General features: G+C 63.2%; 2 protein-coding genes across 2 annotated transcripts in view; both read right to left on the bottom strand.

Moving 5' to 3' along the window:
* The window catches only part of ABCA7 (ATP binding cassette subfamily A member 7), a 26,871-nt gene extending 12,721 nt beyond the window's left edge, over positions 1-14,150 (bottom strand). The window contains 23 exon segments of the mRNA XM_025196555.1: position 1; positions 3-118; positions 636-913; positions 1,089-1,220; positions 1,680-1,851; positions 2,320-2,436; positions 2,760-2,964; positions 3,413-3,634; positions 3,837-4,059; positions 4,314-4,490; positions 4,597-4,805; positions 4,888-5,052; positions 5,293-5,409; positions 5,592-5,731; positions 6,120-6,348; positions 6,597-6,686; positions 6,962-7,156; positions 7,288-7,409; positions 7,705-7,832; positions 8,360-8,501; positions 8,753-8,857; positions 9,114-9,201; positions 14,086-14,150. The exon segment at position 1 is cut by the window's left edge and continues 125 nt beyond it. Of these exon segments, the coding sequence (XP_025052340.1) occupies position 1; positions 3-118; positions 636-913; positions 1,089-1,220; positions 1,680-1,851; positions 2,320-2,436; positions 2,760-2,964; positions 3,413-3,634; positions 3,837-4,059; positions 4,314-4,490; positions 4,597-4,805; positions 4,888-5,052; positions 5,293-5,409; positions 5,592-5,731; positions 6,120-6,348; positions 6,597-6,686; positions 6,962-7,156; positions 7,288-7,409; positions 7,705-7,832; positions 8,360-8,501; positions 8,753-8,857; positions 9,114-9,183 (3,355 nt within the window). The 5' untranslated portion in view covers positions 9,184-9,201; positions 14,086-14,150.
* Positions 14,151-15,927: 1,777 nt separating this feature from the next.
* Positions 15,928-27,679, bottom strand: part of CNN2 (calponin 2) — a 12,274-nt gene continuing 522 nt past the window's right edge. Inside the window, exons 2-7 of the mRNA XM_006017562.2 lie at positions 21,065-21,186; positions 19,833-19,899; positions 19,552-19,689; positions 18,761-18,877; positions 18,026-18,172; positions 15,928-17,690 (exon numbers count right to left, since the gene is read on the bottom strand). Of these exons, the coding sequence (XP_006017624.1) occupies positions 17,424-17,690; positions 18,026-18,172; positions 18,761-18,877; positions 19,552-19,689; positions 19,833-19,899; positions 21,065-21,186 (858 nt within the window). The 3' untranslated portion in view covers positions 15,928-17,423. The remainder of the gene's footprint in view (positions 17,691-18,025; positions 18,173-18,760; positions 18,878-19,551; positions 19,690-19,832; positions 19,900-21,064; positions 21,187-27,679) is intronic.

Raw genomic sequence — 27,679 nt, 5'->3', positions numbered from 1 at the left:
GGTTGGAGAAGGGGGGGGGAGCCGCAGCAGCAGAGCCGGCCCTGCGCGATGATGGCGATGCGGTCGCCCAGCAGCTCTGCCTCGTCCATGTAGTGGGTGGAGAGGATGATGGTGCGTCCTGGGGGGGCAGCAGGGGCATGAGCAATTGCGGGGGGTGGGCAGCCTCTGGCCCCACTCAGCCGCTGGGGGCTGCTGGACCAGGGCACGCAGGGACCCGCATGGCTCTGCCTGTGCCACCTGCAGGGCTGGGGCAGGGCAGAGGCGACTCCCACGGGGGCCCCAGCAGCAAGCACAGATGGACTGCAGCCCGCAGGGTGGATCGGAGGCACGGAGACACCCCACGTGGCCGCAAGCCCCTCCTGCCATTGCATCTCATGCCCCCCAGCAAGCAAACTGCAATCTGGGAGCCGCTCCCTCCTGCCCCCGGGGCCCAGCGCCAAGCTCCTTGCCTTTAGCGAGCATGAACCCCGGGGCACAGACCAGCCACGGACCAGGATCAGGCCCATCTCAATTACGGTGTCTCGCACTGCTCCACTTCCCTCTCGCCTTCCTCCGGGCCCTGCCTCGGTTTCCCTGGGCACGGAGGGGGAAAGCCCCTGCCCCACCGCACTCCCGCGCCCGCAGCCAGCTCAGACCTTGGCGATACTTGAGCAGCAGGTCCCAGATGCCGCGTCGGGAGTAGGGGTCGACGCCGGCCGTGGGCTCGTCCAGCACGACCACCCTGGAGCCGCCCACGAAGGCGATGGCCACGGAGAGCTTGCGCTGCATGCCGCCCGAGAGGCAGCGGGTCGGCTCGCGCCGCTTGTGGGGCAGCCCCACGTCCCGGAGGAGCTGCTCTGTCTCCGCCGCCACCTGCCGCCCCGACAGCCCCTTCAGGCGCCCGTAGAACCAGACGTGCTCCTCCACTGTCAGGCTGGGGAGACGGAGGGACAGACGGGCCGGTCCAGGCAGGGCTGGCACGTGGGGGGTCGGGTACTGACATCCACGCTCCTCCCAGGGCTGGGAAGGGACCCCAGGAGCCCCGACAGCCCCCCAGTTTAGGGACCATGACCCTTGCACGCCCTGCCCTCCCCTCTCCGCACACCTACATGTCAAACAGGACGTTGTGCTGCGGGCACACGCCCATGGTACTCCGGATGGCATCCATCTCCGAGCGCACGTCCCGGCCCAGGATGTAGGCCGTGCCTGCGCTGGGGGGCAGGAGGCCGGTCAGGATGGACCTGGGAGGGGAGAGGAGGGTGCAGGGGGTAAAGCAAGGGAAGAGTCAGCTCCCCCCACCCGAATCCACAAAGCACCAGGCCAGCAGGGACCAGATCACGGCAAGATCGGGCCAGCCCCATCAGGGGATCCTCCTCATCCGATTCTGGCCGTGCAGCTCCTAGCACTTCATGAGACCCTCCCAAACCCCAGCCACTCCATGCAGCGCTCAGAGCACTCCCCAGAGCCAGCTTCAGCTTCTTCTGCCCATATCACAGGTGGGCAAACTAAGGCACAAAACCGGGCACTTGCCAGTAGGTTTCAGCGTGAACAAACCACAGTGCCCATGGTCACAGGGCGGCTCAGTAGCAGAGCTGGGAAGAGGACCCAGGCTTCCTGGCTGCACGTATACATGTGGCAGGGGCCGGCACAACCCCCCCGGGCCCAGTCCTGCCCCCTCCCCAGGCCCCTGCCCAACTCACATGGTGGTGGTCTTGCCTGCTCCGTTGTGGCCCAGGAAGGAGGTGATTTGGCCCTCGAAGAAGTCGAGGCTCAGCCCGTTGACGGCCGCTCGGCTGCTGCCGCGGTAAATCTTCACCAGGTTGCAGATGGAGACCCCGGGCTCCAGCCCTGCGGGCGGCTCCTCCACCAGCACTGCAAGGGGGGGCAGGCTCAGCAGGCACGGGGCAGGGGAGGCCAGGAGGGCAGGACTCCAACCACCCAGACCCTCCTTGATCGAGGCACCCAGGTCGCCCCGGCCCTTCAGCCCGCAGGGCAGTGCCCTTTTGACTGGCACTGGGGTTGCCACCTTGGGCTCCGGGCTCTGGCCTGGGGTTGAGCTGGGGCTCGTCTCTGGAGGCTAAGGAAGGGGGTGAAGCTGTACAGGGTGGCTACCCTAGACCCCCTCCTTGCTGGCCTGCCCCCCTGCTAGCCCTGCCTGGCATCGTGACACTGCAGCTGCCCCTGACCACGAGACCCCACTGCCCTCCCCAGGCGGGGGCTGAAGCACAGCTCTCCCGCCCGCAGCCCTGGCGCTCCAGCCACTAAGGGACGCTGCCAGTGCATAGGCCAGGGCAGAGCCTCTTGGGGCAGAGGGGCCGGAGGTGGGGTGAGGAATAGTACCTTTGGCAGAGCTGGGGGCACTGGTGGGGTAGGGCACCTGCCCCTCCAGGGAAGACTCGCCGAACCAGTAGCTCCGCAAGAAGGGGAAGTTCCAGGGCTTGGGAATCCCGTACTGGCCTGGGGGAGAGCAGAGAGGTGGGGTCGGTAAAATGGGCAGGCGAGGGACTAAGGGGAGGGGGCCGGGTGCCAGCGCTCGCCATCCTGCTCCCTGTGTGCATTGGGCTCCATGCTCAAGGGTACAGAGGGCAAGGAGCGGTATGCTCTGGGAGACAGGAGCTGCTCCCATTCATTCCACAGTAGCCTGTTAACTCTGAACCCTACTGACAACCACCACTCTTTCATCCATGAGCTATGCATGGCAGAAACGAAGGAGAGGAATTTATTACAGAGCTTGGGAGCCCCCGGGTCTGCAAATCCCCTCCCAGCCCTGACGCACGGACCTGGGAAGACAGCCTCGATGTACCAGGTGGCCAGGCCGTACAGACATGCGTCCCCGAGCAGCAGCGCCACGGACGTGGCAAAGTTGTATGGGTCGCCCTGCACGGGGCTGGCGTTGAGGTTGTACCACTGGGTGCCCACGCCCTGCTCCTCGTAGAGGGAGAAGTACTCGCAGCCGAACCCGAACGCCACCGGGGACAGGAGGCTCTGACGGGGGAACGGGAGGTGGAACGGCAGCCGGGCACACCCCAGACCCAGCCGCCGGCACCGCAGCCTGGGGGCACCTGCCCATCTCAGAGACACTAAGGATGCAGCTACAAGACACAGCCTAGCACCAGGCAGAGGTGCCCCCCACTCCACCCCTCTGCCCCAGCCCACCCACCTTCTCCACCTGCCTGGGACACCTGAGACAGCTGTGCCATCCCAGCATCTCCCTGGCATCCACCGCCCAGTCCCAGGACCCCAGTTCGGGGCACTCAGGGCACTGGGCTCAGCGCTGGCACACAACCACCCCCCAGGCCTCGGGGTTGCTAGCCCTGGGGACCAGCAGGGCTGTGTGCAGGCAGCGGGGGGTCCTCGGTGGGGGTCCCATTAATGCCGGGGGACTCATGGGAGGATGGAGGGAGGGAGGGAGGTTGTGCCGGAGCCCCCTTACCACGAGGACGCGGAGTGGGAAGGTGACGCGGTCGCGCCAGGCCACGCACAGCACATAGGGCAGGTAGCATGAGAAGTAGATGATGCCGCCGCACGCCGAGGCCAGGTTGGCGCGGGAGAAGAAGGTGCTGAGGAGGAAGCACTGGGCGATGGTGGCCACCGCGAAGGCCGCCAGGAAGAGGAAGACCACGGCGGGGTCGCTGTAGGGCAGGATGTCCCCCAGCTGCGGGGGGCAGGCGGCGGGGCAGGTCAGAGCCTGCGCAAGCCCCTCCATCACCAGCCCTGCTGCCCGCGCCCCTGGCCCCCCACGACCCCAGCTCACCCCAGCCTGAGCCCCTCCACCCCGGCCTCCCAGCCCCCATGCAAAGCCAACTGCAGAGCTCCCCACACGGCCATGCCTGGACCCCCCCCACCCTGCGGGGCACCTTGAGGATGAGGACGAGGAGGCCGGAGCTGAGGAGGAAGGGGAGCAAGCTGCTGAGGAACCAGCTGAGCCAGAGGGTGCCACGGCTGAGCCCCATGATCCGCATGGTCTCCTTCAGGCGCGCCTCCTTCTCGTGCACGACGCCCTTGACCATCATGGCCACCGAGTAGATCCAGGCCAGCACCATGAACAGGGGCAGCGACCGGTTCGGCACCCCAAGGAACCTGGGGGTGATGAACCCGGGGGTGAGACTCGGCAGGGTGGGAGACACAGACCCACCTTGCAGCCAATGCTCAGGCCCCCCAAGCAGGGCCACAGGCCGATCTCTGCCCCCACCCCCAGCGGGATTAAACACAGGGGCATCCCCCGGCTCCCACGGGGAACGGGGCACAGCGTGGGGGGGGGCAGGGAGTGCTCCCGGCTGCAGGAGGGACCCTGCAGAGCCCGGGCACAGAGCGGGGAGCCCGCAGCTACTCACACATCATCCACGTAGCAGGGGTAGGGCATCTGCTGCATGTACAGCCCCGTGCGCCGGGTTGTGCCGGTCAGCACCCGCGTGACGGCTTGCTCCACCAGGTCCTGCACGTACACGAAGCCCCCCCACACGTAGCGCAGGTCGCTGAAGGGGTCGGCAGCTGGGCCGGGGTCCCAGAACCTGGGGAGCGGGGAGCGTGACTGGGGAGGATGCCCAACCGCCCTTCCTCCCTCATCCCCCAGCCCTGTGCAGGGGGTGGTAGCATGGGGCGGGGGGGAGCACGCACCTGTCCTTGATCTTGTTGGTGCGCGTGACGTCGTCGATGTCCATGCGGATCTTGTAGCGGATGTGGGGGGCCGGGTCCCCCGTGGCATTGCCGGTGGGCGGCAGGAAGACCACGCCGGCCCAGAACTGGCGCGCCTCCAGCAGCTCCAGCGCCCGCGACACCAGCTCCTCCTCGGAGCCCACCGCCTCGATCTTGTCCAGGGAGACGCACTGCGGGCAAGAGGGGAGAGCCTCAGCCGGGCGCCGGGGGCATGAGGAGGACCCGGGGGGGGCGGTGGGGAGGGGGGCGCACCTCGATGAACTGGCTGAGGGTGCCCAGGACCTGGTCGAGCTCAGCGTAGGTGTCACGCCAGCCCCGCGGCCCCGCCAGGTAGTCCCGCACAGTCGACAGGTTCCAGGAGGTGCCTGCCAGGCGCTGGGCCAGGAGGGGGGCGGTGGCAGGTGCCCCCAGCAGCTCCTGCAGAGAGACAGGGGTTCAGGGGGGGCCCCCAGCCATGCTCCGTGCCCCCCAACCCCTGCCTGGGCTGCTTGCCCCATTGCCCGTGCCCGCCTTCCCTGGATCTCCACCTCCAGACCCTCCATGTGGATGCCCCTGCACCCCCAGCGCTCCCATCTCCAGCAGGCCATGAGCCCCATCCCGGGTACCTGGTGCAGGGGGCACCGGGCCGAAGGGAGGGGCTGCGGGGTGAGGACGGACCTGCAGGGCTTGCATCTCCATGCTGCTGTTGAGGAAGGTGTAAAGCTGGGGCCCCAGCTCCTGCCAGGCGCCTCCCACCTCCCGCAGCACAGCCAGCTCCTGGAAGGTCCGGTTCACCTGGGCCAGGAGGGACGAAGGGCTCGGTGAGGCGGTGCCCACCTAAACCCCCCGCCCGCAGCTCGGAGGCTTCCCCTCCCGCCCCTGCAGGGCAGAGAGAGAGGTGCCCAGAGGCCCCGATCCTGGAGGCTGGTGGTCTTTAGAGCTGGGCTCTGATGCCCCCAGCCCCCAGGTCCGCCCACCTCGGCCATGATCCTGCGGGTGCCGGGGCTGGGCGGGGTGTAGAGGATCTTGCCGACAAAGAGGGGCTTGATGCTGCGCCAAAGGATGCGCGACAGCGGGTTCGACTCCAGGCTGCGGATCAGCTCCTTGCAGTAGGGGTCTGCGGAGCGGGGGGTGATGCTGCCCTGGCATGCCCAGGTGGCTGGCACCCCTCGCCCCCCTCTACAGCGCTCCCCTGCCCCAAGCCGTGCTACCCCCTCCCAAGTCCAGCTCCCCCCCCCCCCTGCTCTTTCCTCCTCCGCACCCCAGCCACCTAATCCCCCCAAATTCAAGGCCTCTTCCACCACTGGGCACAACCCTGCTCCCCCAGCCCCCAAACTGAGCCTAAGCCAGGTTACCCAGGGGGGTCACCGTCACCCCCGCTGTCTCCCGCAGCTGCTCGAGAGGGGTCCGTGACCCCAGCCTGGGCTCCGACCACTGCATCAGCCCCCAGCACCCCGTACCCAGGCCTGGAGGGGAGAGGAGCCCTCCCTGCCCCCCCAACTCACTGGTGCCGTTGTCCAAGGCGACGGCCCGGGGCTCGGAGCTGTTGCGGCTGAGGAAGGCGCGGACGTCGCTGTCCTCGTACCAGTTGAGGGAGGGGACGCGGAGCCCGGTGCTGTTGGCGTGGCCGCAGGCAAGGCGGGACAGGGCCGCGAAGGCGCCCCGTGGGGACGTGCTGCCGCCCAGCGCCCCCAGCTCCCGCCGGAGGTCTGCAAAGCTGCGCATGGCCGAGACCTGGTGGAGGGGGAGCGGCACTGACCAATGGGGGACACCGGCCGGCTCAGAGGGCAGCAGCTGGGTCTGAGCTGCCTGGGAGGGGAGGAGTTTTGGGGCAGGAAAGGGGTGCCCACCGCTGCTGCAGACAGGGGTCCCTTGTCTTGCAGCACCCCAAGACCCCCAAGGGCAGGGGGACCCCTCCCAGAGCTTCTTCACCGCTCCCCACCCCCAACCCCTGCTCCCCTCCGGAGCCAGCGCCGCGTTACCTCCTCGGCCAGGGTCTCGACACCCCGTAGAACAGCCGCCAGGGCTTCCACGGTGCCGGCCACGTCATCCGCCCCGGAGCCCAGCCACTCCTGTGGGGGACAAGCACCCGTGAGCAATGGGGACCTCGGCCCCTCTCACAGCCTCCGTCTCTGCCCCAGCTGGCGAGGGTCCCCGGGAGGCAGCGGAGGTGGAGGGTGCTCTGCTCTCTGCCGAGGCTCAGGGCCGGGGGCAGGAGAGTTGACCATGCAGGGCAGGACCCCGGACGCTGCCAGGGGCTCGGTCCTGCTCCCCATGGGCACTGAGGCAGGCCCCATAACAACCCCCTTCCAGGCAGTCTGGGCGCGCCTGCCCCGTGCCCACCTACCGCGAGGACTCGGGTGACGTCCACCTGCGAGAGGAAGCTGCGCTCCAAGGCCTGGAGCGTGGGGGCCGGCAGGGAGCAGAGCCAGGGCTGCAGGGTCCCCAAGGCACCGGCACCTGGCACCACCAGGACCTCTGCCAGCACCGAGGCGTTGCAGACGACATCCTGCAGCGACAAGCCGGAGGTGGCGAGGGAGAGCTGGGGAGGGGAGGGCACCCTGTTAGCTGTGCCCGATGCCTGGGGACAGCGGTGCAGGGCTGAACCCCCCCAGCAACAGCATCCTCATGGAGGATCAGGGCCCGGGCACCCCCCTCAAGGGCCACACTCACAATACGTGGGCTGAGCCGGGCCCCCAGCAGCTGGTCGGCCAGGCTGGGGGGCGCAGAGGCGTTGGCACGGAGGAACTCGGAGAAGGTCTCATTTGCTTTCAGATAGCCCCGGACCGGCAGCGCTGGGGGTGCAGGAACAGGGTCAGGCGGGGGCTGGGAAGGAAGCAGCAGCCAAGCCCTAATGCCTGGTCTCCCTCCATCAGTCCCGGGCTGTCCTGTGCCCCCTGCCCCTACCCAGTGGGTTCCCCTGCACTTCTGCTATGGCCGAGCCCTCCTGGGATCCAGCTGCCTGGCAGAAAGCTATAGGGAAGCTTTGGACCTGGCCAGGGATGAGCTGGGCACCTGCTGCATTGGGCTCTACCCCCCACCCTGGTTCAGCACCGCTGGCAAGGATGCCTGGGGCGGTCACAGCCTCACCTGTCCACTGTGCCTCGTCCCCACGGAGCCGGCGCAGGGCGGGCAGGAGCTGGGCCAGGTGGCTGAGGGCCTGCTGGCTGTCGGCGTGGAGCAGCACCCGTCGGGCATCGGCGAAGAGGCGGGAGATGCTGGGTGGAGAGAAAGAGAGAGGAAACGGGCTGGGCCCCTCTGCAGACCCCCGGCTCCAGGGGCCTCCACACCTAGGCTCCAACTTTCCCCATGGACCCTGCACCACCCCAGAGAGGCTGGGACCCCCTGAGCTGGCTTGGGGTGGAGACCCCCCCACATGCACTGGACTCCCCCGTGCCCAATGCAACCCAGGGAGCCTCTGTACCCCAGCAGACTCCTCCAGGAGCATTGCATGGGTGGCACAGGCTCAGACCAAGCAGGAGCCTGGGAACCACGGCATCCAGGGGGTGTGGGTCAGAGCGGGGTGCGGCCTTGCAAAGACCCCCCCCAGTTAGCTTCAAGGGGGAGGGTTCTTCTGAGCCCAGGGGGGTTCCCCATCCTGCCACCCCCTCCCACCAGGGTGTGATGGGGGCACCGGCTCCCAGGACATGGCACAGCAGGGCATCCCCAAGAAGGAGACAGGGGCAGCCACTGTTCACCAGCTGGTACCCCCCCAGGCTAGGCAGGGTGTGGGCACAACACTCACATGGACCCATTGAAGTTCCCCACCGTGCCTGGCGTCTCGCCAGCTGTCGGGTACTGGAAGCAGGGGTTGTTGGCATTGCAGATGATGCCCTGAATCCAGGGCAGGGTCCCCGCAGAGGGCAGAGCCTTGCTGGGGAAGTGACCTGCGGAGAGAGGGGGGTGCAGTGCAGGAGAGGCAGGAGGCCAAGGAGGAGGGCGGGTGGCAGCGGTGTCTCTCTCCCCCCTCCCCAGCTCCAGCCCAGACATTAGCACCCACGACAGCAAGGCTGGCCGCACGGCACGGGGTGGATTTCACCCCCGAGGGAGGGATCCGCAGGGACCCTCCACCCTGGACTCCAGCCAAGAGCTCAGAGGCTGAACCCGGGCTGGGCCGAGGACGGTGGGGAGCACTCACATTCGTGCTGCTCGAAAGGCGGGTGCGACTGGCGCACGGAGATGGCCAGCTGGCTCTGGGGAGAGATGCACAGGCTGCATGAGGGAAGCAGGGGGGCGGCTGTCCCTGGCTGCGTGGTACCAGCTGGGGCCCTGCTAGCCCATGCCCCCGGCCTTGGGCATCTCAGTGCAACCCTGCCCCAGCCCAGGGCACTGCTCCACACCTCCGCTGTGCCCACCGGGTGTGGGGGGAGGCACCGACACCATTGCTTTGGTGGTCTCCAGTGTGGCCTCCCTGCTCTCCCAGGGTGATGCTACATGGCAGCTGGGGGTGGGTGAAGGGCCGTTCCCCCGGCCCGGGTACCAAGGGCTGCCCAAGGGACTCACCGTCTGCCTGCGCCGGTAGGTGAAGTTCTTCCAGAGCAGCAGGCCCAGCTGCGTCCTGAAGCCCATGGCTGGGGCCGCCGGGCACTGCTGGGGGCAAGGAGCCGGTCAGGAAAAGGCGGGCATGGAGGTGCCAGGCAATCGCGCCAGTCCCGGCCTGACCCAACAGGGGAGCGGGGCAAGAGCAGGAGCACGGGGGGACACTGTCCCAGTCCGGGGGTCACTAGCAGCCGACGACGGGTGGGGAGATGCTTTGGGGGCTGCCACCTTTGGCACCCCGGGCTGCATTGTGATCCCCCCCACCCCCCCAAGCCATGAGCTGGCTCCACGTGGACCCTGCCTGCCACTCGCACATGGGCTAAACGATCTTTAATGAGAGGGGTGGGCGCTGCCGTGGAAACGCAGGGTGATGCCGAGGAACGTAGAGAGGGGCAAAAGGGCCCGGCGGAGCTGACCTGTTCCCGGGCTGGTAATGTGGCCCCCAGCACAGGAGCCCTGCCAGCACCCAGTTGCACAGGGCGGCTTTGTCCCTGCCCTGCCACCCCGGGGCCGCGCCAGATGCCCTGGGCATGAGCATCCAGCTGGCAAGCAGCCCCCAGCCCGCATCTCACCCTGACCCCGGGGAGCTCCCGGCCAAGGGAGAACAGAGCCGGCTCTTTCGCTCTGACGGGACAATGCCTCGGTTCAGCGCCGGGAGCCCCAGCCGGCTGAGCTCTCTGCAGCCTGCTGGGAACGGGATACGACAGAGCCAGGGACGTCTCTGCCAGCCAAGGGCAAGGGGGTCTCTCCTGATCCTCAGAGCAGCCCTGTCCCGACCTGGAGGGGGTCCACTTGGTGGAGTGGGGGGGAGCAACTCCCCCCCGCCCCGTCCCACTCTCGTGCCTCAGTTTCTCCCTCTGAGAAGCGAAGCTCGCAATCCGGCCCCGCTTTGCTAGGCCCTGTGAGCTCTGCTGAGCGGTTGTGTCAAAGCACGGACGCTAACAGCAGCAGCTGCAGATTGCTGCCCCGAGCCTCCCCTGCCAGCCCCCGAGTCAGACACCGAGACCCCCGCCCGCACGCCGGAGATCAGAGCTCCCTGGCACCGAGCACCGTTTGTGGCGATGTGCTGGCTTCCACCCCAGAGGTGGCTGCATTTCAGCAACGGGCCCTCACCACTGCTCAGCCCCTAACAAGTCCCCGGCTGAGCTAAGAACCGCGGCCTGACAAGAGGTGAGCACAGGCTGGGCTCAACGCTTCCAGGCACCCGAACGAGGGCGGCCGGCTGAGCTGCTTGCGTCGAAGGATCATCGCGGCCTGGACGGCCGAGTCAGCGGAAAAGTTCATTCTCGGAGCAAGTCCGGCTGATCCTCCCCTCCCCTCCCCGCTCTACAGGCAAAGGCTCAGGGAAGGACAAGACGGCGCTGAAGACATTACAGAAAAGAGCTTATTATAGGGAGGGGAGGGGGAAATCTATTGCACAGCCCTGGCCGAGGGAAATCAATAGAAAGGCTCTCGCAGACATCGACGGGCTCTGAATCAAGCCCATAGTGATACCTTATTCTCCCTAGATACCACCCAGCATCCTAAAAGATCTGCCTTCCATGGGGCCCAGCTGCGCCGATAACCTCGCAGAGGAAGACAGGGTGCTTTCGCCAGCGCTGATCGTTTTACCCACCGCTGAAATGCAGCCACCTCTGGGGTGGAAGCCAGCACACCGCAACAAATGGGCTCAAGTTGCAGCAAGGGAAGTTGAGGTTGGATATTAGGAAAAACTCTCTCACTCGGAGGGTGGTGAAGCACTGGTATACCCAGAGAGGTGGTGGCAGCGCCATCCTTGGAGGTGTTTAAGACCCGGCTAGACAAAGTCTTTGCTGGGATGACGGAGTTGGGGCTGGTCCTGCTTGGAGCAGGGGCTTGGATTGATGTGACCTTCTGAGCTCCTTTCAACCCTCATTTTTTTATGGTTTTATGAAATAACTGCAGTTGGGAAACCAAAGGCAGCAGCTTGTTGCAGCTGCATGTGGTGGGGGGAGGGGTTCTTGTGGGTTTGCAGGTGGGGTTCGAAGAGGACCGGAGCCTAAAGCCCCTTGCAGAAACCAGAGGCGCATACGCATGTGGTGAGAGCCCAGCTCCTCTGTGAAGAGCTAAGAGGGCTCCTGGGCCCCCGCCAAACAGCCGGCTCTGCCCGGTTTCACCACCTGCATTGTGTCACCCAAGCAGCAAACTCACCTCTCCCCCTCGCCTCCCTTTGTGGAGAGATGTCGACACCTTCGCCCTCAGTGTCACATATGCAAAGCTGGCGTGTGGGCACCCTCACCAGTCAAGTAGCTGCTTGCTTCCCAGGCGAGCTCAGTGCCTGGCCCATCGCGGCTCAACAGCCCCCAGTTCCCAGACTGGGAGCTGCTGCAGGGAAGGGGCTGGCTGCCGGCCAGGTACGGCACCCTGTGCTGAGCAACAGCAGTGCCCTGCTTCTGGGGCTTAATCGGCAGCTCCCTGCCAAGGGGATAAGCAGGTGCCTCGGCAGGGCAGGATTACGGCTCTAGGAAATCTCTCTAATCACATGGCACAGCCCAGCACAAAGTGAGCTTTGAGATCCCGTTTCAGACGCCCCCAGAAGGGCACGGGACCTGGGCCCAGGGAGGCGGTGGCAGAGCGGAGAAAAGAGCCCAGGAGACCGGGCGCCTGTCCCCGAACCCGCGGGTCAGAGCACAGACAGAAAGCAAGCAGCAGCACGGGACACCAAGTTAGCTACAGTTCAAGGGGCTCGGGCTCACACACACACATGCATGCACATAAACATGTATGCACACACACATGCTTGCACACACCCCATGCATACGTGTACACACGCACACACATATCCCACCCCCGTTCTAGGTACCAGGAAGCTCATGGACTCCTTTGGCCTCTGCAGCAAGGAGTAAGTTAGAAGCCAAATATCCAGCGCTATTCGCAACCGGACCCGTGGCTTTATCCTCTCTGTTCCAGGAATATCCCAGAAGCTTCTTTTCATTACCTCTCCCTGCCCTTTGCTTCTGGGGTTTGCCGGGGTCGTGGTTTTCAGCTACTTGCTGACCACCGAGACATCAATTATTTACAGGAAAAGATGCAAACTGGGAGTCTCCAGAAGCCCAGATCCCAGCGGCTAGGCTTGAAAAGAGGCCCAGTTATAATACGGGTTATTTCCCAGCCAAGCGGCCCTTAGATGCTTGATCTGAGGAGTGCTTGCATCAGTCGCTGGCCCGAAGCACAGCTGTAAGTGCTCTCCTCACTCCTAAGCAGCCTGCCAAAAGCAAGCAAGAAGATCCAGAGCAAGGAGCCTGTGCGATCATCGCCAAGTCGGGCTGGTGGGAGGTCGCAGTCTCCAGCGCCCTGCTCAAGGCGGGCGCATCCCTACCCAACCTGCTGTGAGAAGCCTTCTAGGATGGAGACCCCACATCTCCCTGTTCCAGCGCTGACCCACCCTCAAGGGTTGCTTGTACATGCCACGTCGTTTCATCCTCATTAACTTAACGAGCATTACAAATTTTAAACGTGTTTATTTTGGCACGTCAGGTTTGTGTTTGCACGCAATGGGCTTTCGAACTTATCCCTTGCTGCAATTTAAGGCATCGCTCCTTGCCCCGTCCCCTAACAGCCTGTCACCATCCTCTTTGTAACAACCCTTCAGGCATGGGAAGGGGTATCAGCTCCCACCCCCGCAGTTTTCTCTTCCCCGGACTAAATCATCCGGCTCTTCCAGCCCCGTCCCCCCAGGCCTGTTGTATAAACCTTGGTTCATTAGTGTCGTTCTCTGCTGGACTCTGAGTTTATCCATGTCTTTTGTGACTCCACCCCAGGGCATCCCCTGCGCCCAGGCTGCTCCATTGGAAAGCTGGCCGCGGCCCGCTCGCAGCCGCCGGGAAGGCTTAGCAAGAAATAAAGGGCAGCCCCAAATCGTGCGAGCACTCGAACCCAACACAGATGCAGCAAAACAGAACAAGAGCCGCTGTGTTCAGCTTGGCTGCCTTCCCTCTGCAGCTCTCCATCCTGCCGGCCGGCTTGCAATCAACCCGCAGCTCTCTGCAAGGGCTGCTTAGGCCACGGGACAAGCCGCCTGCTCCACACTCGATCGCGCCCCGTGAAGCCCAGGGCAACGAGGGGCTTCAGGTGGAGGTCAGGGAAGGGGGCTTGTGCCCGAAAACTTGCACAGAACTTTTTTCCCAGCTACTCAAGTTGGGCTAATGAAAGCTTTCACAACTCCCCAAAGCACCTTGGGCAGAGGCAGCTATTGCTCGGAAGGCAAGAGCCAGGCCCAGAGCGGTGAGCCGCGGTCTCAGGAAGTGCTGCCTCCAGGGCGGAGCCCTCAGCCCCTGCTCTGATGGTATTGGGGCCCCTTATCAGGGCTCAGCACCCTGGGGGCCTTGCACAATTATCCTTGCACCCTGCGTGGCGGCGGTGCTCGCGCTCGCTCTGCACTTGTGCCCGTGACCATGCAGGGGAGCAGGTGGCTGGGAACGGTGGGGCTCACCCCCATTGTGCAGCAAGGACCCCCCAAGGCCTTCCTCCCACTTCCCTTGGATCCCTCTTTGCCACCCGGACCAGCACGATGCTCCTCCTCCTCTGGCTTGAGGCTGATGGGCCCCAAGGGCGCTGATGCCCCCTTCTCCCAGTGCCCCCAGGGGCATCCCAGGGGCTGAACTGCAGAGCCCAGGCCCCAGGGACGGCTTGTTCCGGCTCCAGCCCAGGAAGCGAGGATGCCAAGGCCGCATCTCTGCAGTAGGGGGATGTCCAGCTCTGCCCCGCACCACAGGCAGGGCTGGTGGGCAGCCAAGGTGCAGAGGCAAGAGCCCTGCCCAGCTGCACCCCCCGTGAGCTGGAAGGATGCTCTGCCCTCCAGCTGCTGCAGCCGCAGCCACCTCCCTGCCCGGGCACCTGGCAGGGCACCGCTTGTCTGTGCCCCCCACCCTGCCCTCTACCTGCACCCATCTCACCTGTTCCCCTCCCCTTTACCTGCTCCGACGCGGCCCCTTTAAGAGCAGCCCCCGCTTCCCCACCGGCCGGGCGAGTCTGATCATTCCGCAAGCCCCGCCCCCAGCTTACGTCACTGGTCGTTGATACAAAGTAGCCTCGTGCTGCCGGGGGCGCGGCTACAGCCGGCCACCTGACGTCACAGAGTGCTTCTTAAAGGGCCCGCAGGAAAAGGGGAGCTGGGGTCAAGCTCCCTGCCCCAGGGCCCTTCATGGGCAGAGCATGGGCCACCCCTGGGCATGGGCATGGGCATGGGCATGGGCATGGGCATGGGCATGGGCGCCAAGGGCAACGGCAACCTCCCTGCAAGGGGTCCCAGCCCCATCCCAGTGCAGGTCTTCGCACCATTGCCCGCCGTGTTGGTTTCATGCCATCCAGCTGGGATCCCACCGGTGATGCCCGGCTGGTTGGCATCACCCTGGGTCCCTCTGGGGTCTTCCCCGGTGGCTGCTGCTGAGAGCGGGTCTTTGCGCACCGTGTTCAACGCTCGTTCAGTCCCTACCTGACTTGCTCCGTGCAGATGCCGGAGCCGCGCAGGGGCTCGGAGCAGGTCTGCCCACCCCGGTGCGCACCCTGAGCCGTCTGAAGCCAGACGTGGGCCCTGGGGCTGCCTCCGCAGGGCCAGCAGCCAGCTCGGCAAGCCGGGGCGCGCAGCCTGTTCAATGACGCGTACCCATTTTGACGGGCTCAACTCTTTCCGCCGAGGGAGACGTGCCGCTCCCTCCCGCCCCGCTAACGCCCGGGAGCCTCTCGCCGAGTCACCCCCGTCCAGGTGCCCGTCCTGCGCTGACCCAAGCAGCGACGCAGGAGGCTGCTGCGCCGACCCGTCCCACAACCCGTCTCTCATCAAGTCACCCTCCAGCAGCAGCTCCCCACCTCCTTCCACTCGAGGCGGCCTGGCCAGGCTCAAAGCCCCGCCTTGGGCAGAAAAGCAAATTAAACTAACTTGTTTTCAAAAAAAGGAACTCAGGAAGTCGCAACTGCGGCCTTTCTCCGCCTGGGTTGAATCAGCAGGGATCCTGCTTTTCTTCGATTTAAAAAGATAAAATCCCCAGCTTTCGGTTTAAAACCCCAAATCCACATTTTTCCGTGATTCAAATGAAACACCGCTATGGATGTATCGATGTATTTGCTGAAACACCGCTAATACACAGATATAGCTATAGCGGTGTTTCATCTACGTATTAGCGGTGTTTTGTTTTAATCATGGAAAAATGTGGATTTGGAGTTTTTTGGGGGTTTTTAACTGAAAATTGGGGATTTTTTTTTTTTTTTTAATCAGAGAAAACCAGGATCCCTGCTCATCAGGTTTGCAAACCGAACAGGGCTAACATTGTGCATCACCCTTGAAAGGAGCTGGTGGCACCGCAGTTGAGGATTACTGCCCTAGTCCTAAGCAGCCACAACCCCTACGACCTGCTCCGCTGCCCAGACACCATCTGAGCTGATCCCTGGCCCCGGTCTTATATACCTCAAAGGGGCGGGGCAGAAGAAGGCGTGCTGAGTCTTAAAGGGGCCTTACCCCCAGCTGCATGGGTTTCTAGGTCTGGGGTTCCCGACCTCATGGTAGGAATAGGGCTTTCTTTGCAATGCAGCTATTCCCTTTCAAGCTATCATCCGGTTTGGAATCAGCAGAGCATTTACTGCTAGGACCAAGTTGGGGAGCCAAAATAGACACTTAACAGCTTTCCAGTCAGTCGCATATCAAGCGGCAACAGCCAGCAGGAGGAACGCCGTTCTTCCAACAACCCAAGGGGCACCCCCACCCACGGCTATAGTGAAGCAGCTGAGCCAGCCCCCTTCCCCAGTCATCCTGTCACACACGTGGCAGCACGGCCCATCCTTTCTAAAGCGTTTATTGCCCATGTTCAAATATTACATTTCACATTTTATTAAAAAATTAAAAAAAAAAATTCCAAGCCACCACATCCAGAGGCACCTCCACCTCGGGAAGAATGCGTGGCACTTGGTCTTCCAGGAGCCCAGGGAGTCTCCATCGCCAGGCTCCTGGCTGCCACCAAGGCAGACGTCCCATCCAGTTCTTAGGGGCTCACGGCCTCCCAGCAATGAGGGGCTGGTTTGGACAAGCCTAACCTGGAAGGCAGTATGGGGAGCCGGCGTCCCAAGAGAGGAGGCTTGACAATGACCTAACTGGGGTCATTTGAGCCCAGTTCTCTCTCCTGCCCGGGGCAGCGGGTCAGACTAGAAGATCTGCAAGGTCCCTTCCGACCCTACATCTACGAATCTATGAGAGTGCCGGCAAGGCCAGACGCACGCAAGACATTTCCTGGAGGTTTAAATAGAGCGAGTCTTAGCCGGAAGAGCAGCTGTATTAAAAAACATCTGTAAAAAACCACTGCCATTGCAACATATCCATCCATTGAGTCACCCATATCCATCCGTTGGGTCACCCATATCCATCCGATATGGGTGAACATATCCAGCCTCCTGAGGCCTGACCCTGCCATAAATAATGCAGCAGACTCAGACCCCCACCCCTGCGTCTGGGCCGGTTAAAATTTCTCCTTCTCTCTTCTTCAGGGAGCACTGGACTATTTGGAATAGAGATGAAGAGCAGATAAACTTGGTCCCTAGCTTCACAATGCCTTGCTAGTCTGCTTCCCTTTAAAAAAAAAAACACAAAAAACCCAAAAAACACATACACAGGAGAGCACAGCTTTTGGGCTTTGCTTTTGGCCTCGATAAAAAATATATATATGTATAGAAAGATATATATTTTCATTGGTCCCCATGAGAGCTTGGAAGAGATGCAGTAGTTAATAGAGCTGACGCAGCAGGATTTGCCTCCCATCCTTCTGAAGTTCCCTGGCCTGGCCTGCCCTTCCCAATTGCATCCTGTTTATCAGATGCCCTCAATCCCCAGCTGCCGCCCAGCCCTGGCTAGGCAGCCTCCAAAGGCACCTTCAGAGCATGAAGGAGCAGCCGCACGGTTGCAACACAGGCCTGTAATGCTGGGAGGCTGCAATCCATTGCACGCCCTGCTCTGCTAACGCTTCCCAGGTGCGCGCAGTCCTGGAGGGCTGGAGACGGGCACTTATGGGCATCTAAAATCCTGCCTAATAGAAGACTACCGGGCTGAATTTGGGGGCACTGCCCTTTGGGACAGCTCCCAAGGGGCTAAACAGCCAACTCTTCTCTCTACACAGAGGGGTGTTTCCTTGCTTAGAAAAAGATTCAGTATAAAAAGAGTTTTACAAAGAGAGAGAGGGGAGATGCTGGAATGTTGCCGGCAACTAGGATCTGTGAGTGAGCTAGGGTGGGACGGGAGGGGGTTAGGTGGGGTTAGGTAGGGCCCCCCCTCAGTAACTCTCTTCCTCCTCTCGGTAGTAGTGGTACTCGGGTGGGTCCATGGTCTCGTCACAGGCGGCGTTGGCCGCGTCGCCCGGGTTGCCCTGGGGGCAGTACTTGGGGTCGTAGATCTGGCGGCCCAAGCCGAAGACCTGGCCGCTCTGGTTGGCTCCCTGGTTGTAGCCCATCTGGAGGGACATGGAAGAGTTGTCGCACTTCTCGGTGCCCATCTTGGTGTCGTAGATGTGCCTCCTTGTGCCGGGGGCCGTCATGCCCACCTGGGAAACCAGACCGTGCGTCACACCACTGCGCTCGCAAACTGGCTGGAGGGCGGGTGGGCCCCCTTTGCACTGGGTGCTGGGCAGGCTCGAGCAAAGAAACCCCCATGATCTTACCATCTATGTGGGCCCAAGGGTTATAGGGGGGAGGTACAAATCACAGATCCTGTTTTACAGGCAGGAAACAGGCCACAAGACCTCCCCCAGAACTGGATCTAGTTTGTGGACTGGATTGATCCCAGCTGAATCCAGCCTTTCCTGCCCCACGCACCCCCAGAGGCGTGGTGGTGGGTGGAGGATCTGGTCCCCACACCAGTCTGCTCCCACCTGCCTACCTGGCTGGCGCACTTGTTGGTACCCATCTGAAGACTGATAGTGGAATGGTCCATGGGGGCCAGGATCTGGTTTTTGGGGTCATAGAGGTGCCTCCTGGTGCCGTAGGCTGTCATGCCCGACTGGCTGGCGCACTTGTTTGTGCCCATCTGAAGTCAAGGAGAGACTGTGAGAACCTGGAAGTACTGGGAGTCCCCCCCTCCACAGGGCGTGGAGCCAGGGCTACCACCGTGCCAGACAGTGAGGCCAACCCTCCTTCTCTCCCCACCATGTCCCACACCTTCCCCATTCAGAGCTGGGTAGGAGGTCCCCCAGATGGGGAGTCCTAGCCCCAGCCCAAAGATGGGCTTTCAAGCCTCTTTGCTGCGCGCTGCAAGGTGGCAGTAAGTTGGTCACCGAGTCCAGACTGTCCCAGTCCTTCTCCTCCCCCAACACGCCTCCCTGAGAAGCCAGCTCCATGCTCCAAGCTTGGTAGGGTTGTCCAAGGAACAGAGCGGAGCAGCTGTAACAGTCCCTGGCCCCTGGGGAGCAGAACGGGCAATGCCAGCACAGCCTGGGCAGTTGGGGAGGATGAAGGGTGCCAGAGGGTTAAGACCTTGCTAGTAACTAGAGGACTCCCACAGGGTTCGACCCCCTTGTGCCTGGGGGCAGGGAATTCAGGTGCTAAAGGGTTACAGCGCTCTCTCTCCCTGGTGCCCCCCAGGACCCTGCAGTAGGAGACGTGGGCATCCACTCACCTGGAGCCCAATCACGCACTGCCCGGCTTTCATCTTGGCCTCGTCGAAGTTCCTTTGCTGCCTCTCCGAGTACTTCACTCCGATGTCCACCCCGCTCTGGATCCCCTTGGTCTTGGCCTGCCAGAAAGGGCGAGAGCCTCAGAGACTGTCCCCAGCATCCCCTGGCTCCCAACCCACCCAGGACCAAGGTGCAGGGGCAACCACATCCGTTATCTCCTGCCTGCCAGGGACTGGCCCAAAGCACAAGACCTCCGGTGCTGGGGTTTGTACAGAGACTGGAAACTCATCTGGATCAGCTCATCAGCCCTGCCCTCAGGTCATCTGTGACAAGCCTCAGGGCACCTCAAGCCTCTATCCATTCTCCACTACAAGAATACAGCTGTCTCTGGGGTGGTTCAATGCTATTAAACACCTGCCTCAAAAGGTCAGGAGGGACAGCAGAGGGGACAGCCTCAGGCTGGGATAGGGAGTGCTGTGGCGGGGCTCAATGCACTGCAGATGGTCCGTATGAGCTTGAGGCAATGTCCTTGCTCCAGTGGGGACCTGGCTGGGGCCAATGCCATCCTTTGAGAGCATCCATGGAGGCAGAGACAGGGCCTGGCAGGGTCCTTGGCTGTAGTCTCCCACAAAGCAGACCACAGGGACCCAGGCAGAGCAGCGAGATTCTACCCCTAGGGTCCCTTGGGGGTGTCTGGGGTGGGTGCAAGGTGTGGCATGGCCTACAAATGACGGAGAGGAACAGCCATGTCTCCTACAGCCACAAAGCTGCCGTGCTCCTCCCTAGCACTCACCATGCCTGCCAGGGCCAGCAGGGAGACCTGCACCTGGGTCATGTTCCCACTCTCGAAGAGGTCGTTGGCTTCAAAGAGGTCGACAGGGTTCATGCCGTAGCTGGTCATGGCCTTGATGAAGTTGGAGAGGTTCTCCAGCTGGGGAGGAACATGGATAAGGACACATGAGAGAAGGGCGAGGAGCCGGGAGCCTGTTGGAGACGCAGCTCCCAGAGCAGCAATGCCGGGGCCAGCAACCTGTCAGGCCGCCTGCTCCAGGGACACAAGGCCCAGCCACCCACCTGGTGCCAGTTTTGAGCCGAGCGGTTGATCTTCTTCACCGAGCCAGGCTTCAGCTTGTTCATGAGCCTGCAGAGAGATGGTGCCATTGGCACCAGAGCAAGGAGAATTAGAGGCCGCATCCACCTGCACCAGCTCCGGGTCCTGCTGTCCCTTGCAGTGCGAACGTAGCACTGCAGGAGTTTGGTGCCCATGGGCTTATCCACCTCCCATGCCACCTCGGCCGCTGGTGCAGTCAGCAGACAGGAACTAATGAATCCCTCCTCTCTATTTCCAGGAAAGCACTGGCATCGCCATGTTGGTGTTACGCAGCCCTGAAGCCCCTCGCTGCAAGAGGCAACTCCCCTGAGTGAAGTGGCCATGCACATGGCATCGGGAAGGGCCTCTTCGACGGAGCAGGACAGAGCGGCTTCCCCTGGGTGGAGATCGGCTCCAGCCAGGACAGGCTCAGGTTTTGCTCCCTATGAATTTGAGCCGCAGCCACTTGTGGGAAGGAGATTGTGTTTGTTTTCAGAGCCAAGGCAGAGTGTGGAGAAACCTCAAGCAACATCCTGTCCAGCCAAGCCCATGCCAGGAATCGCCCCAGGCCTGGTAACAGCCTGGACCCACTGTGCTCCTTTGTGCAGGCAGATCGAAGGGCTGGACAGCCCCCGGGTGCAGGGAGCCTTCCTGGGATCGCACGCCTTCTCTACCAGGTGCAGCCTCCCGGGGGGCTTGGGGTCCCCTAGACGGCCTGCTCTCCCAGCTCCTAGGGGAGGGCAGAGGCATTGCTAGCCAGGCCAGGGTGCCTGCAGGCCACTAGAGCAGCACTAGGCATGCACAGCCCTGGGTGGAAGCAGGGTCCTTGCCCCCAGACCGATGCATCTGAAGTCCATTCCCTCCGGATGGCTGGGGCAAGGCACGAGAGCTCTCCGTGTCTGTCCACAAGCTGGAGCTCAGCATCACATCATGGAGCACAAGGGCCATGCCAAGCTGGGAGCAGGCAGTGCCTCTGCCCTGTTCACAGGCTCTGAGTGCAGGCCTCTTGCCACTGAACTCCAAGCCAGGCTGAGCTAGGTCTGAGAAGGGTTTCCAGCCTCCAAGCTCATCTGCAGCTCACACTGTGGCTCTCAGATGCTGCAGGGGCTGGAGAAGGGGGCAGCGAGAGGCCAGCCCAGGGAGCTTGCAGCTCCCCGAGACGGACACGATCCCCTGGAATCTCCCCCCACAGCATCGCCGGCCCCAGCAGACTCACTCGCAGAGCAGGACGCCATCCTTCAGCCCCTTCTGGAAGTCGGGGCCGATTTGCTGCCCGGTGATGTTCTCGATCCATGTCCTCAGCTCAGCCTCCTTCTGTGGGTCGTACTTCTGGGCGAGCTGGTGGAAGGCAAGGTGGGAAGGTTAGTGCTACTCTACCGGGTCCCCGACACGGTTCCCCACACCTGACACTGGGCTTCCTAGCTGGGCTGGGAGGTTTTGTGGAGCCCTGGCCAGGAGGATGTTGACAAGGCAGTGGCAGTGCCAGGATCAGGGGCCTTGGCAGGTCCCTCTATGACCCTTGGCCTCCGCCCTCTCCTTCCATCATTTCTCCGCACTCTGCCAAGAGCAGCAGCAGATTGCAGAAGCAGTGAGCTCATGCCTGGGGCAGCCCAGCCTCACAGCAGCTTCCCCTAGCAGGGCCAGGCCTGCCTGCACTTGCTGCAGCTGATGCTCTCTGGCCTCCACAGTCTGGAAGTGGCTTGTGAAGGCCGTTAACCCCTTTGCTGCCCCCGGGCTCCAGGGGGTATTCTGCAGAGCCTCCTATCCCTGGGGGCTCTGATGCCTTAAAAATCGCTGCTCCCTGAGGGCACAGCATCCCTCTGCTTGCTCCAAGCAGGCACTCCCTCTTCCTCCCCAGGGAGGCAACAGAGATGAGGGGGTCTGTTGCCAAAAGCAGCAAACCCGGAGCTCCCTGTAGCATGAGAATGAGGCATCCCTGCTGGGCTCCCAGCGTGGCGCCCGACCCGGGAGCGAAGCCATCGGGAACCAGGAAGGGGCGGTTTGGGGTTACTGGAGCAGCTACAATTTCCTGAGACGCAGGACAAGACGGAGCCAGGCGGGCGGGGGGAGAAGTTGGGCTGCTGGAAGGGGAAGCAGCAGCGAGTTGCATTCACGGTGTCACTAGACGACAGAAAACCCCCTAGCTGGTGCCAGGTTGGGGGCAGGGGGGCAACCGGGATGACACTGTGCCAAGCTAACAGGAGCAAGGGCACAACCAGGTGATGCCCAGGGAGACGGAGATGCCCCCGCCCAGCCCACCCTGTTGGATCCCACCCCTCCATCCTGCCATTGCCCTGCAGCCCAGGCACTCCCAGTGCAAGATAAAACCCCTGGGGCGGGATGTGGGGGTGTGGGGGTGAGAAGTGTGAAGCCCTGTGGTTCGGAGACCAGGATACCAGTGCATCCTGCCAGGTGCAGAATAACACCCCTCCCCACAGCCTGGATGCTGCTGAACTTCGAGGGGGGCGGGGAGCATTTGCACCAAGGCACCCTCTTTTTGGTGCAGCAAAAGAAGCTCCCCTCTCTCGCCGCTTCCTGGTTGGCTTTTAACACTAGACCCAGGAGCCCACGGGGACTGGAGGAGGGCGGACGGCTCAAATGACTGCATGCAATGGGGAGAAAAGAGCTCTTTGTTAAATGCTCTGCCCCTTGGCGTTAAAGGCCAAGAGCAGCCCCTCGTCGGGGACAGGCTCCTCCAGGAAGACCCGAGCAGAAAGGAGGCTCCAACCCAGCGCATGGAGCAGGGGTGTTCACAAGGGGCCGTGGCCTGGCTCCCGAGGGAGAAGCCACACAAGCAAGAGGCTCCAGCGGTCTCCTCCCCCATCCGCCCCCCAGCCCGTGCCGAAGCCACGCTTGCTCGGACCCGAGCTACAGGCGAGCCAGGCTCTCGTGGTATTGGCACGGCTCTGCCCTTCCCTGCCCCCCAGCCCCAGGTTGAGCCACAGGAAGTGTCACAAAGGGACGAGTCACGCGAGGGGGAGGCTGCTACCGCGGGGGCCTGGCTCAGACTGGGCTTACAGAGAGGACCCAGGACAGTAGCAGGAGGGGACCCATGTCTAGCCTGTCCCGGACGCCTGCCCCCAAGGGCGAGGAGCCTCTGGGCATACTGGGGCGCAGGGCAGAGCTGGGAGGGGCGGGCAATCCCCGCGCAGCCCCTGCCCCGGCCTCCCTGCTGCAGCCCCAGCCGGCCCGGCCAGGGTCAGCGCAGCCGTCCCCTCCCTCCCCGCAGGGCTGGAATCCAGGCAGATTCCTTGTGGCCGCGGCTATGCCAGGAATGCGAGTCCCGCCTCTAAATCAAGAGCAGCTGCCCATGCTGGCTCCACAGCCCCTGCTCCGCCAGAGCAGGGTGAGCGGGTATGCCAGAGCCCATCCCTGGCACCAGGGAGATGCCAGGACCCCTGTGCCCAGGCACGGTTGCAGCCCGTGGCTAAGAGCTGCAGCCCAGGAGCCCCTGCGGGCAGGGACCGCTCCAGCGCCCACACACGCGGCCGAGGGAAGGGGGCTGGTGGCTGGTTAGGCCGCCTAAGTGCCACCCCCACCCCAGGCCAGCAGCCCAGCCTCACCTATCTACCCAGAGAACAGCTGCAGTAGTAGGCTCTTATCTCACTACAGGACCCTGGCACAAGTTGAAACTCCCCTGATCCAGCCCAAATCCAGACCTGACCAGCTGCAGTCACCTGCCCCAGACCTCCCTCCCTGCTGCCCCGTCCTCCCGCAGAAGGGACCCCCAGACACACTGAACCCGGTGCGTTAGTCCCCAGGCGCAGATCCCACAAGGCAAGCGCCACCCTTCCCTGGTACACAGAGGAACCCCCTCCCCACCCCAGCATGGATGCTCCACCCCAGAGGTGGCTGCTTTCCAGCGATGCAGAGCCTGCTTGGAGCAGGCAGAGCAACCCATCCTCATGCAGCTCACGGGCAGGGGGAGATCACAGGGTTAAGATGTTGGCCACAGCTCCTTTGCCCTCCCTCCCTGCTGTGCTTAGCCTCTCAGGAATGCAGAGCTGCACGGGTCCTGGGGGGCCAGTGCTGGCCCCTCTGCTCCGCTAAGCCCGTGCTGGGAACAGGGACCCTCCCCTGATCCCTCCCTGCCTTTGGAGCTGCTCTGCCTCAGTGTCTGCAAGAAATCAGGAGACCCCCACCCCCACAGGCAGGGCTGGAAGGACACAGGGTGCAAAGGGAACCAAGAGGCTGCACCGAGCCAGGGCAGAGCCGGGCTGCCAGGGGGAAGCTGCTGTCCCAGCCTGGGGCAAGACTCCAGCAGGCTCAGAGCTGGGCCTGGCTCAGCTCCGGTGTTGCAACAGCTTCCTCCAGGCCTATCCCTGCAACAGGCAAGAAGGTGACGGAGCAGGAGGGGAGGTGGGGAAAGAGGAGCCAGATCCTCCTGCTGACGGCAGCAAGAGGGTGGGGGGTGGCTGGCTCACCAGGGAGGAATCTGCAAGGACTCCACTCCCAGGAGGATCCCGGACGTGCGCCCGGCCCAGGCAGACGCAGGCACCAAGGGCTTTACACCCAGGGCTGCCCAGGCAGGGCTGACATGTGGGAGCGGCTCGAGGGAGCTCGGAGCAAGGGCACAAGGGGCTAGTGCACATCAGAGCACAGAAGGAACCGTGCTGGTCATGGCACCCCCTTGCTGGCCTAGGGGGGCAAGAACCCCCCAGCTCTCCTATCAGCATCACCCCTAGAGAGACTGTAGGGGCTCAGCATCAGCACTGGGGCGCAGGGACCCCCATCCTGCCCTGCCCCATCCCTCACCAACGAGGCTGCTCCAGGCTTGGCCCCATTCTCCAACTCCCCCCGCTCCCCAACCTTACCCAGTGGAGACAGCGGGGTGCAGGGTCATGGGCATCTGCCTCGGGACTTGCACCGCTGACTGGGGTCAGTCTTGCCAGGCAAAACACAGAGGACTCAGCCGTACCAAAGGGAGACGCGCTAAATGTTTCAGCCGAGCTCCATGCCTCCCCCCTCTCTTAGGCTCGTTGCCCCCCTGCAACGGACCCAGGACTGCAGGCTGCCTCCCACTGCGAAGCCAACAGACTGGCAGCATGGGGGCATCACGGCCGTGAGGGACCACGGCCAGGCGGGGGCTCCTCCATTTCACTTCATGCTGACCAGCTGAATCCCAGGTGGGTTTAGGAAACCCAGGAGGGACTTTGCCTACAGAATCTGCTTCCTCTGGAGGCGAGGACGAGCTGCTGGTGTTTGCACTGCTCCTATGGGAGCTATTAACCCCCTTGAACTGGGCAAGCGCTGGCTCTCCCCGGCCCCAGCTCAGTCCTCCAGCTACAAACCATCCAACTGCATCCAGAGAGAATAGCACACACCAGCGAGGCTGGGGGTCAGATCCTGCAGGGCCACATTGTCTGGCCCATGGGGGCTCCTTGCGGGTCCAGGAATTTAGCAACAGGGAGTCAAATTAATTGCCACCCCCCTGCTGCCAAACTGCCAGAGCTGTGGGGAGCGCCGCGGGCTGGGCGATGCAGCCCTGCATGCCAGATGGCTCCAGTGTGTCGGGGGCTGGATCCAGGACAGGGGCTCAGGCCCACAGACGCACGCAGGATCCACCCCATGGATCAAGGATGAGCACTGCTGGTACAAAGTCCCCGAGAGAGGGAGCTCTGGGGCCTTATTTTATATATATACTCAGGATGGCAGGCGCGTGGGGACTGGATCCCAGGCAGAGCCCTCGCTGTCTGACCTGGGTTTCCAACACGTGCCACATGCGAGACTCCTGCCTGCCTTGCACCCCTACTGCAGCAGAGCCTGCTGGGGCAATGTGCAGGGCTCGGCGCTGCCCGCCAGGTGACGGCCGCGCGGCAGGAGAAGGCAAACGCTCCACGCCTGCTCCAGGCAGCGCTGGCTACACAGGAGCCTGCCCAGGATCTCAGGGGCTTCACTAGAGCTCGAGCCTGGTGCACTGACCCAGGGCAGAGCAAGCTGGCACCTCTGCAAAAGGCCGGGCTCTGGGGCTGCTGCTGGGCTGAGGCTCTTCCCGTGAGGGCCGACTGCAGCTTTGTCAATGGCTCTCCCCCGCTATAGAAAGCTTTCCAACTTGCATACGCAACTTATTGTCTCAGCAGTACTCCAGAGCCCGGGCAGGACTCAGTGCTGCTGGCACACTGGGTACCAGGCAGGCAACGATGCCCCAGTGGGTCAGGATGCAACAGGCAGGTATGACAAAGAAGGAGGGTCCCAAACCTGCCGTCCTCCTTTGTCCTGCCTGGCAGTGGCCCCAGCTGGCACGGCTCCCAGGTGCCCAAGCAGTGCCAGCCAGATCCTTTCATGCTGCGCAAACGGGCATGGCTGAGTTGGGCTGGAACGGTCCCAGTTTACAGCCATCAAGACCAAGGCCAGAGTGAGAGTCAATGTCACGGCTGGGAACAGGACCCGGGAATCCTGACCCCGCCGTTCCCTGCTCCTGGGAAGATGAAAGAGCAACAGGAAATGCACGCGGACTTACGGCAAGTCTAGGGTCGGCTTGTGGCCTTAGCCCCGCAGATGACCCAGGGCAAGGCAGGCAGAGCCCAGCCACGACGGCGTCTCACGAGAGCCACCGATGAGAAGCGGAAGAGCCCCCAGCCATGGTTCCAGCATCACCCCGGGCTGCAGCCCCCAACCCACAGCCCCTTCCCGGGCACGGGCTTCAGGAGGGGAGAGCGCTCCTCTAGCATGGCTATTTCAACGTAACTGGGGAGAGGCATCTGCCCGGGGAGCAGGGACCTGGGGCTCCAAAGCCTTGGCTTATTTCTCAAGGATTTTGGCAGCGCCGGCGCAGACGGCCAACTGCAGGATTCCCACCATGATCCGGGCTGGGCCAGGTGTAAGGAGAGCTGCAGGGACAAACAACCGAGGGGCAAGACCGCTCTCCTGGGACCACACCTCACGCGCTTTGAAATTACCCTGGGAACACAGGCCGGCCGGCCCGTAAATTACAGGCTGCGAGTTTAGGATTACAGGGGTGGTTAACATTAATAGCTCACGAGAAGAAACTGCATCTACTGCACCGACGGCTTGTCCGGGCCCACACCCTGCCCTGCCCTGCCCTGCCCTGCCCTGCCCTGCCCGGGTTTGCCATCCGAGGAAGAGGGACAGCTCTGCCACCCCAGCCCCAACCCCCAGGCAGCTCCAGCATTGCTCTTTACCCCCCGTCTCCCCTTGACTATAAAGTCTCTCTTCCCTGGGCCTTTAGCCGGAGGCTCCGGGACATTTCTTCTAGGAGAAGCCAGGACGCAGCTGCTTTGACCCCACATCCTCCTGCCCGACAGCCAGCAGCCTGGGACCCCCTCCCCTCCCCGAGGCCAATCCAGAGGCACGGGGAGTTTGGGTTCAAAAGCAGAGGCCCCAGAGAAGCCGGGGGCAAAGCAGAGGTGCAATGGGCTGAAGTGGGTTTTCGCGCTCTCAAGGGAGCGGAAAGCAGGCCAGGCCCGGGAGAGAAGGGCCAGGGGCCAGCCCCAGGGAGCGCCGGGCCCAGACCGCAGCTCCTGGGTGGAAACCCCAGGGAGGAGGAGGAGGAGGGGGAGGAGGAGGGGGAAGCAGACTAGGAGACTGGGGTGCCTGCTTCCCCGCCAAATGCTCCACCTGCCAGGGTGGGGACTGAGCCCCTGCCCAACCAGGCTGCCCCCGCTCGCCCCCCACCCAGACCCCACGGGGCAAAGCCCTCTTGGTGCCCACAGCACAGCGGGGGCCCTGGCCGAGTGCCTGCCCCAGGAGCCCCCGACCTGCCCGGGGAGCGCCCAAGGGGTGCACCGCGGGGTGGGGGTAGAGCCGGGCACCCGGGGGCTCGTGCCGGCTCTGCGGGGGCCCTGCCCCGCGCAGGGGGCCCCCCCCCCCC

The sequence above is a fragment of the Alligator sinensis genome, unplaced genomic scaffold (genome assembly GCF_000455745.1).
Source record: "Alligator sinensis unplaced genomic scaffold, ASM45574v1 scaffold1295_1, whole genome shotgun sequence".
NCBI classification, from domain to species: Eukaryota; Metazoa; Chordata; order Crocodylia; family Alligatoridae; genus Alligator; species Alligator sinensis.
The sequence above is the reverse complement of the archived record's forward strand: the minus strand, read 5'-3'. Positions and strand labels throughout refer to the sequence as shown.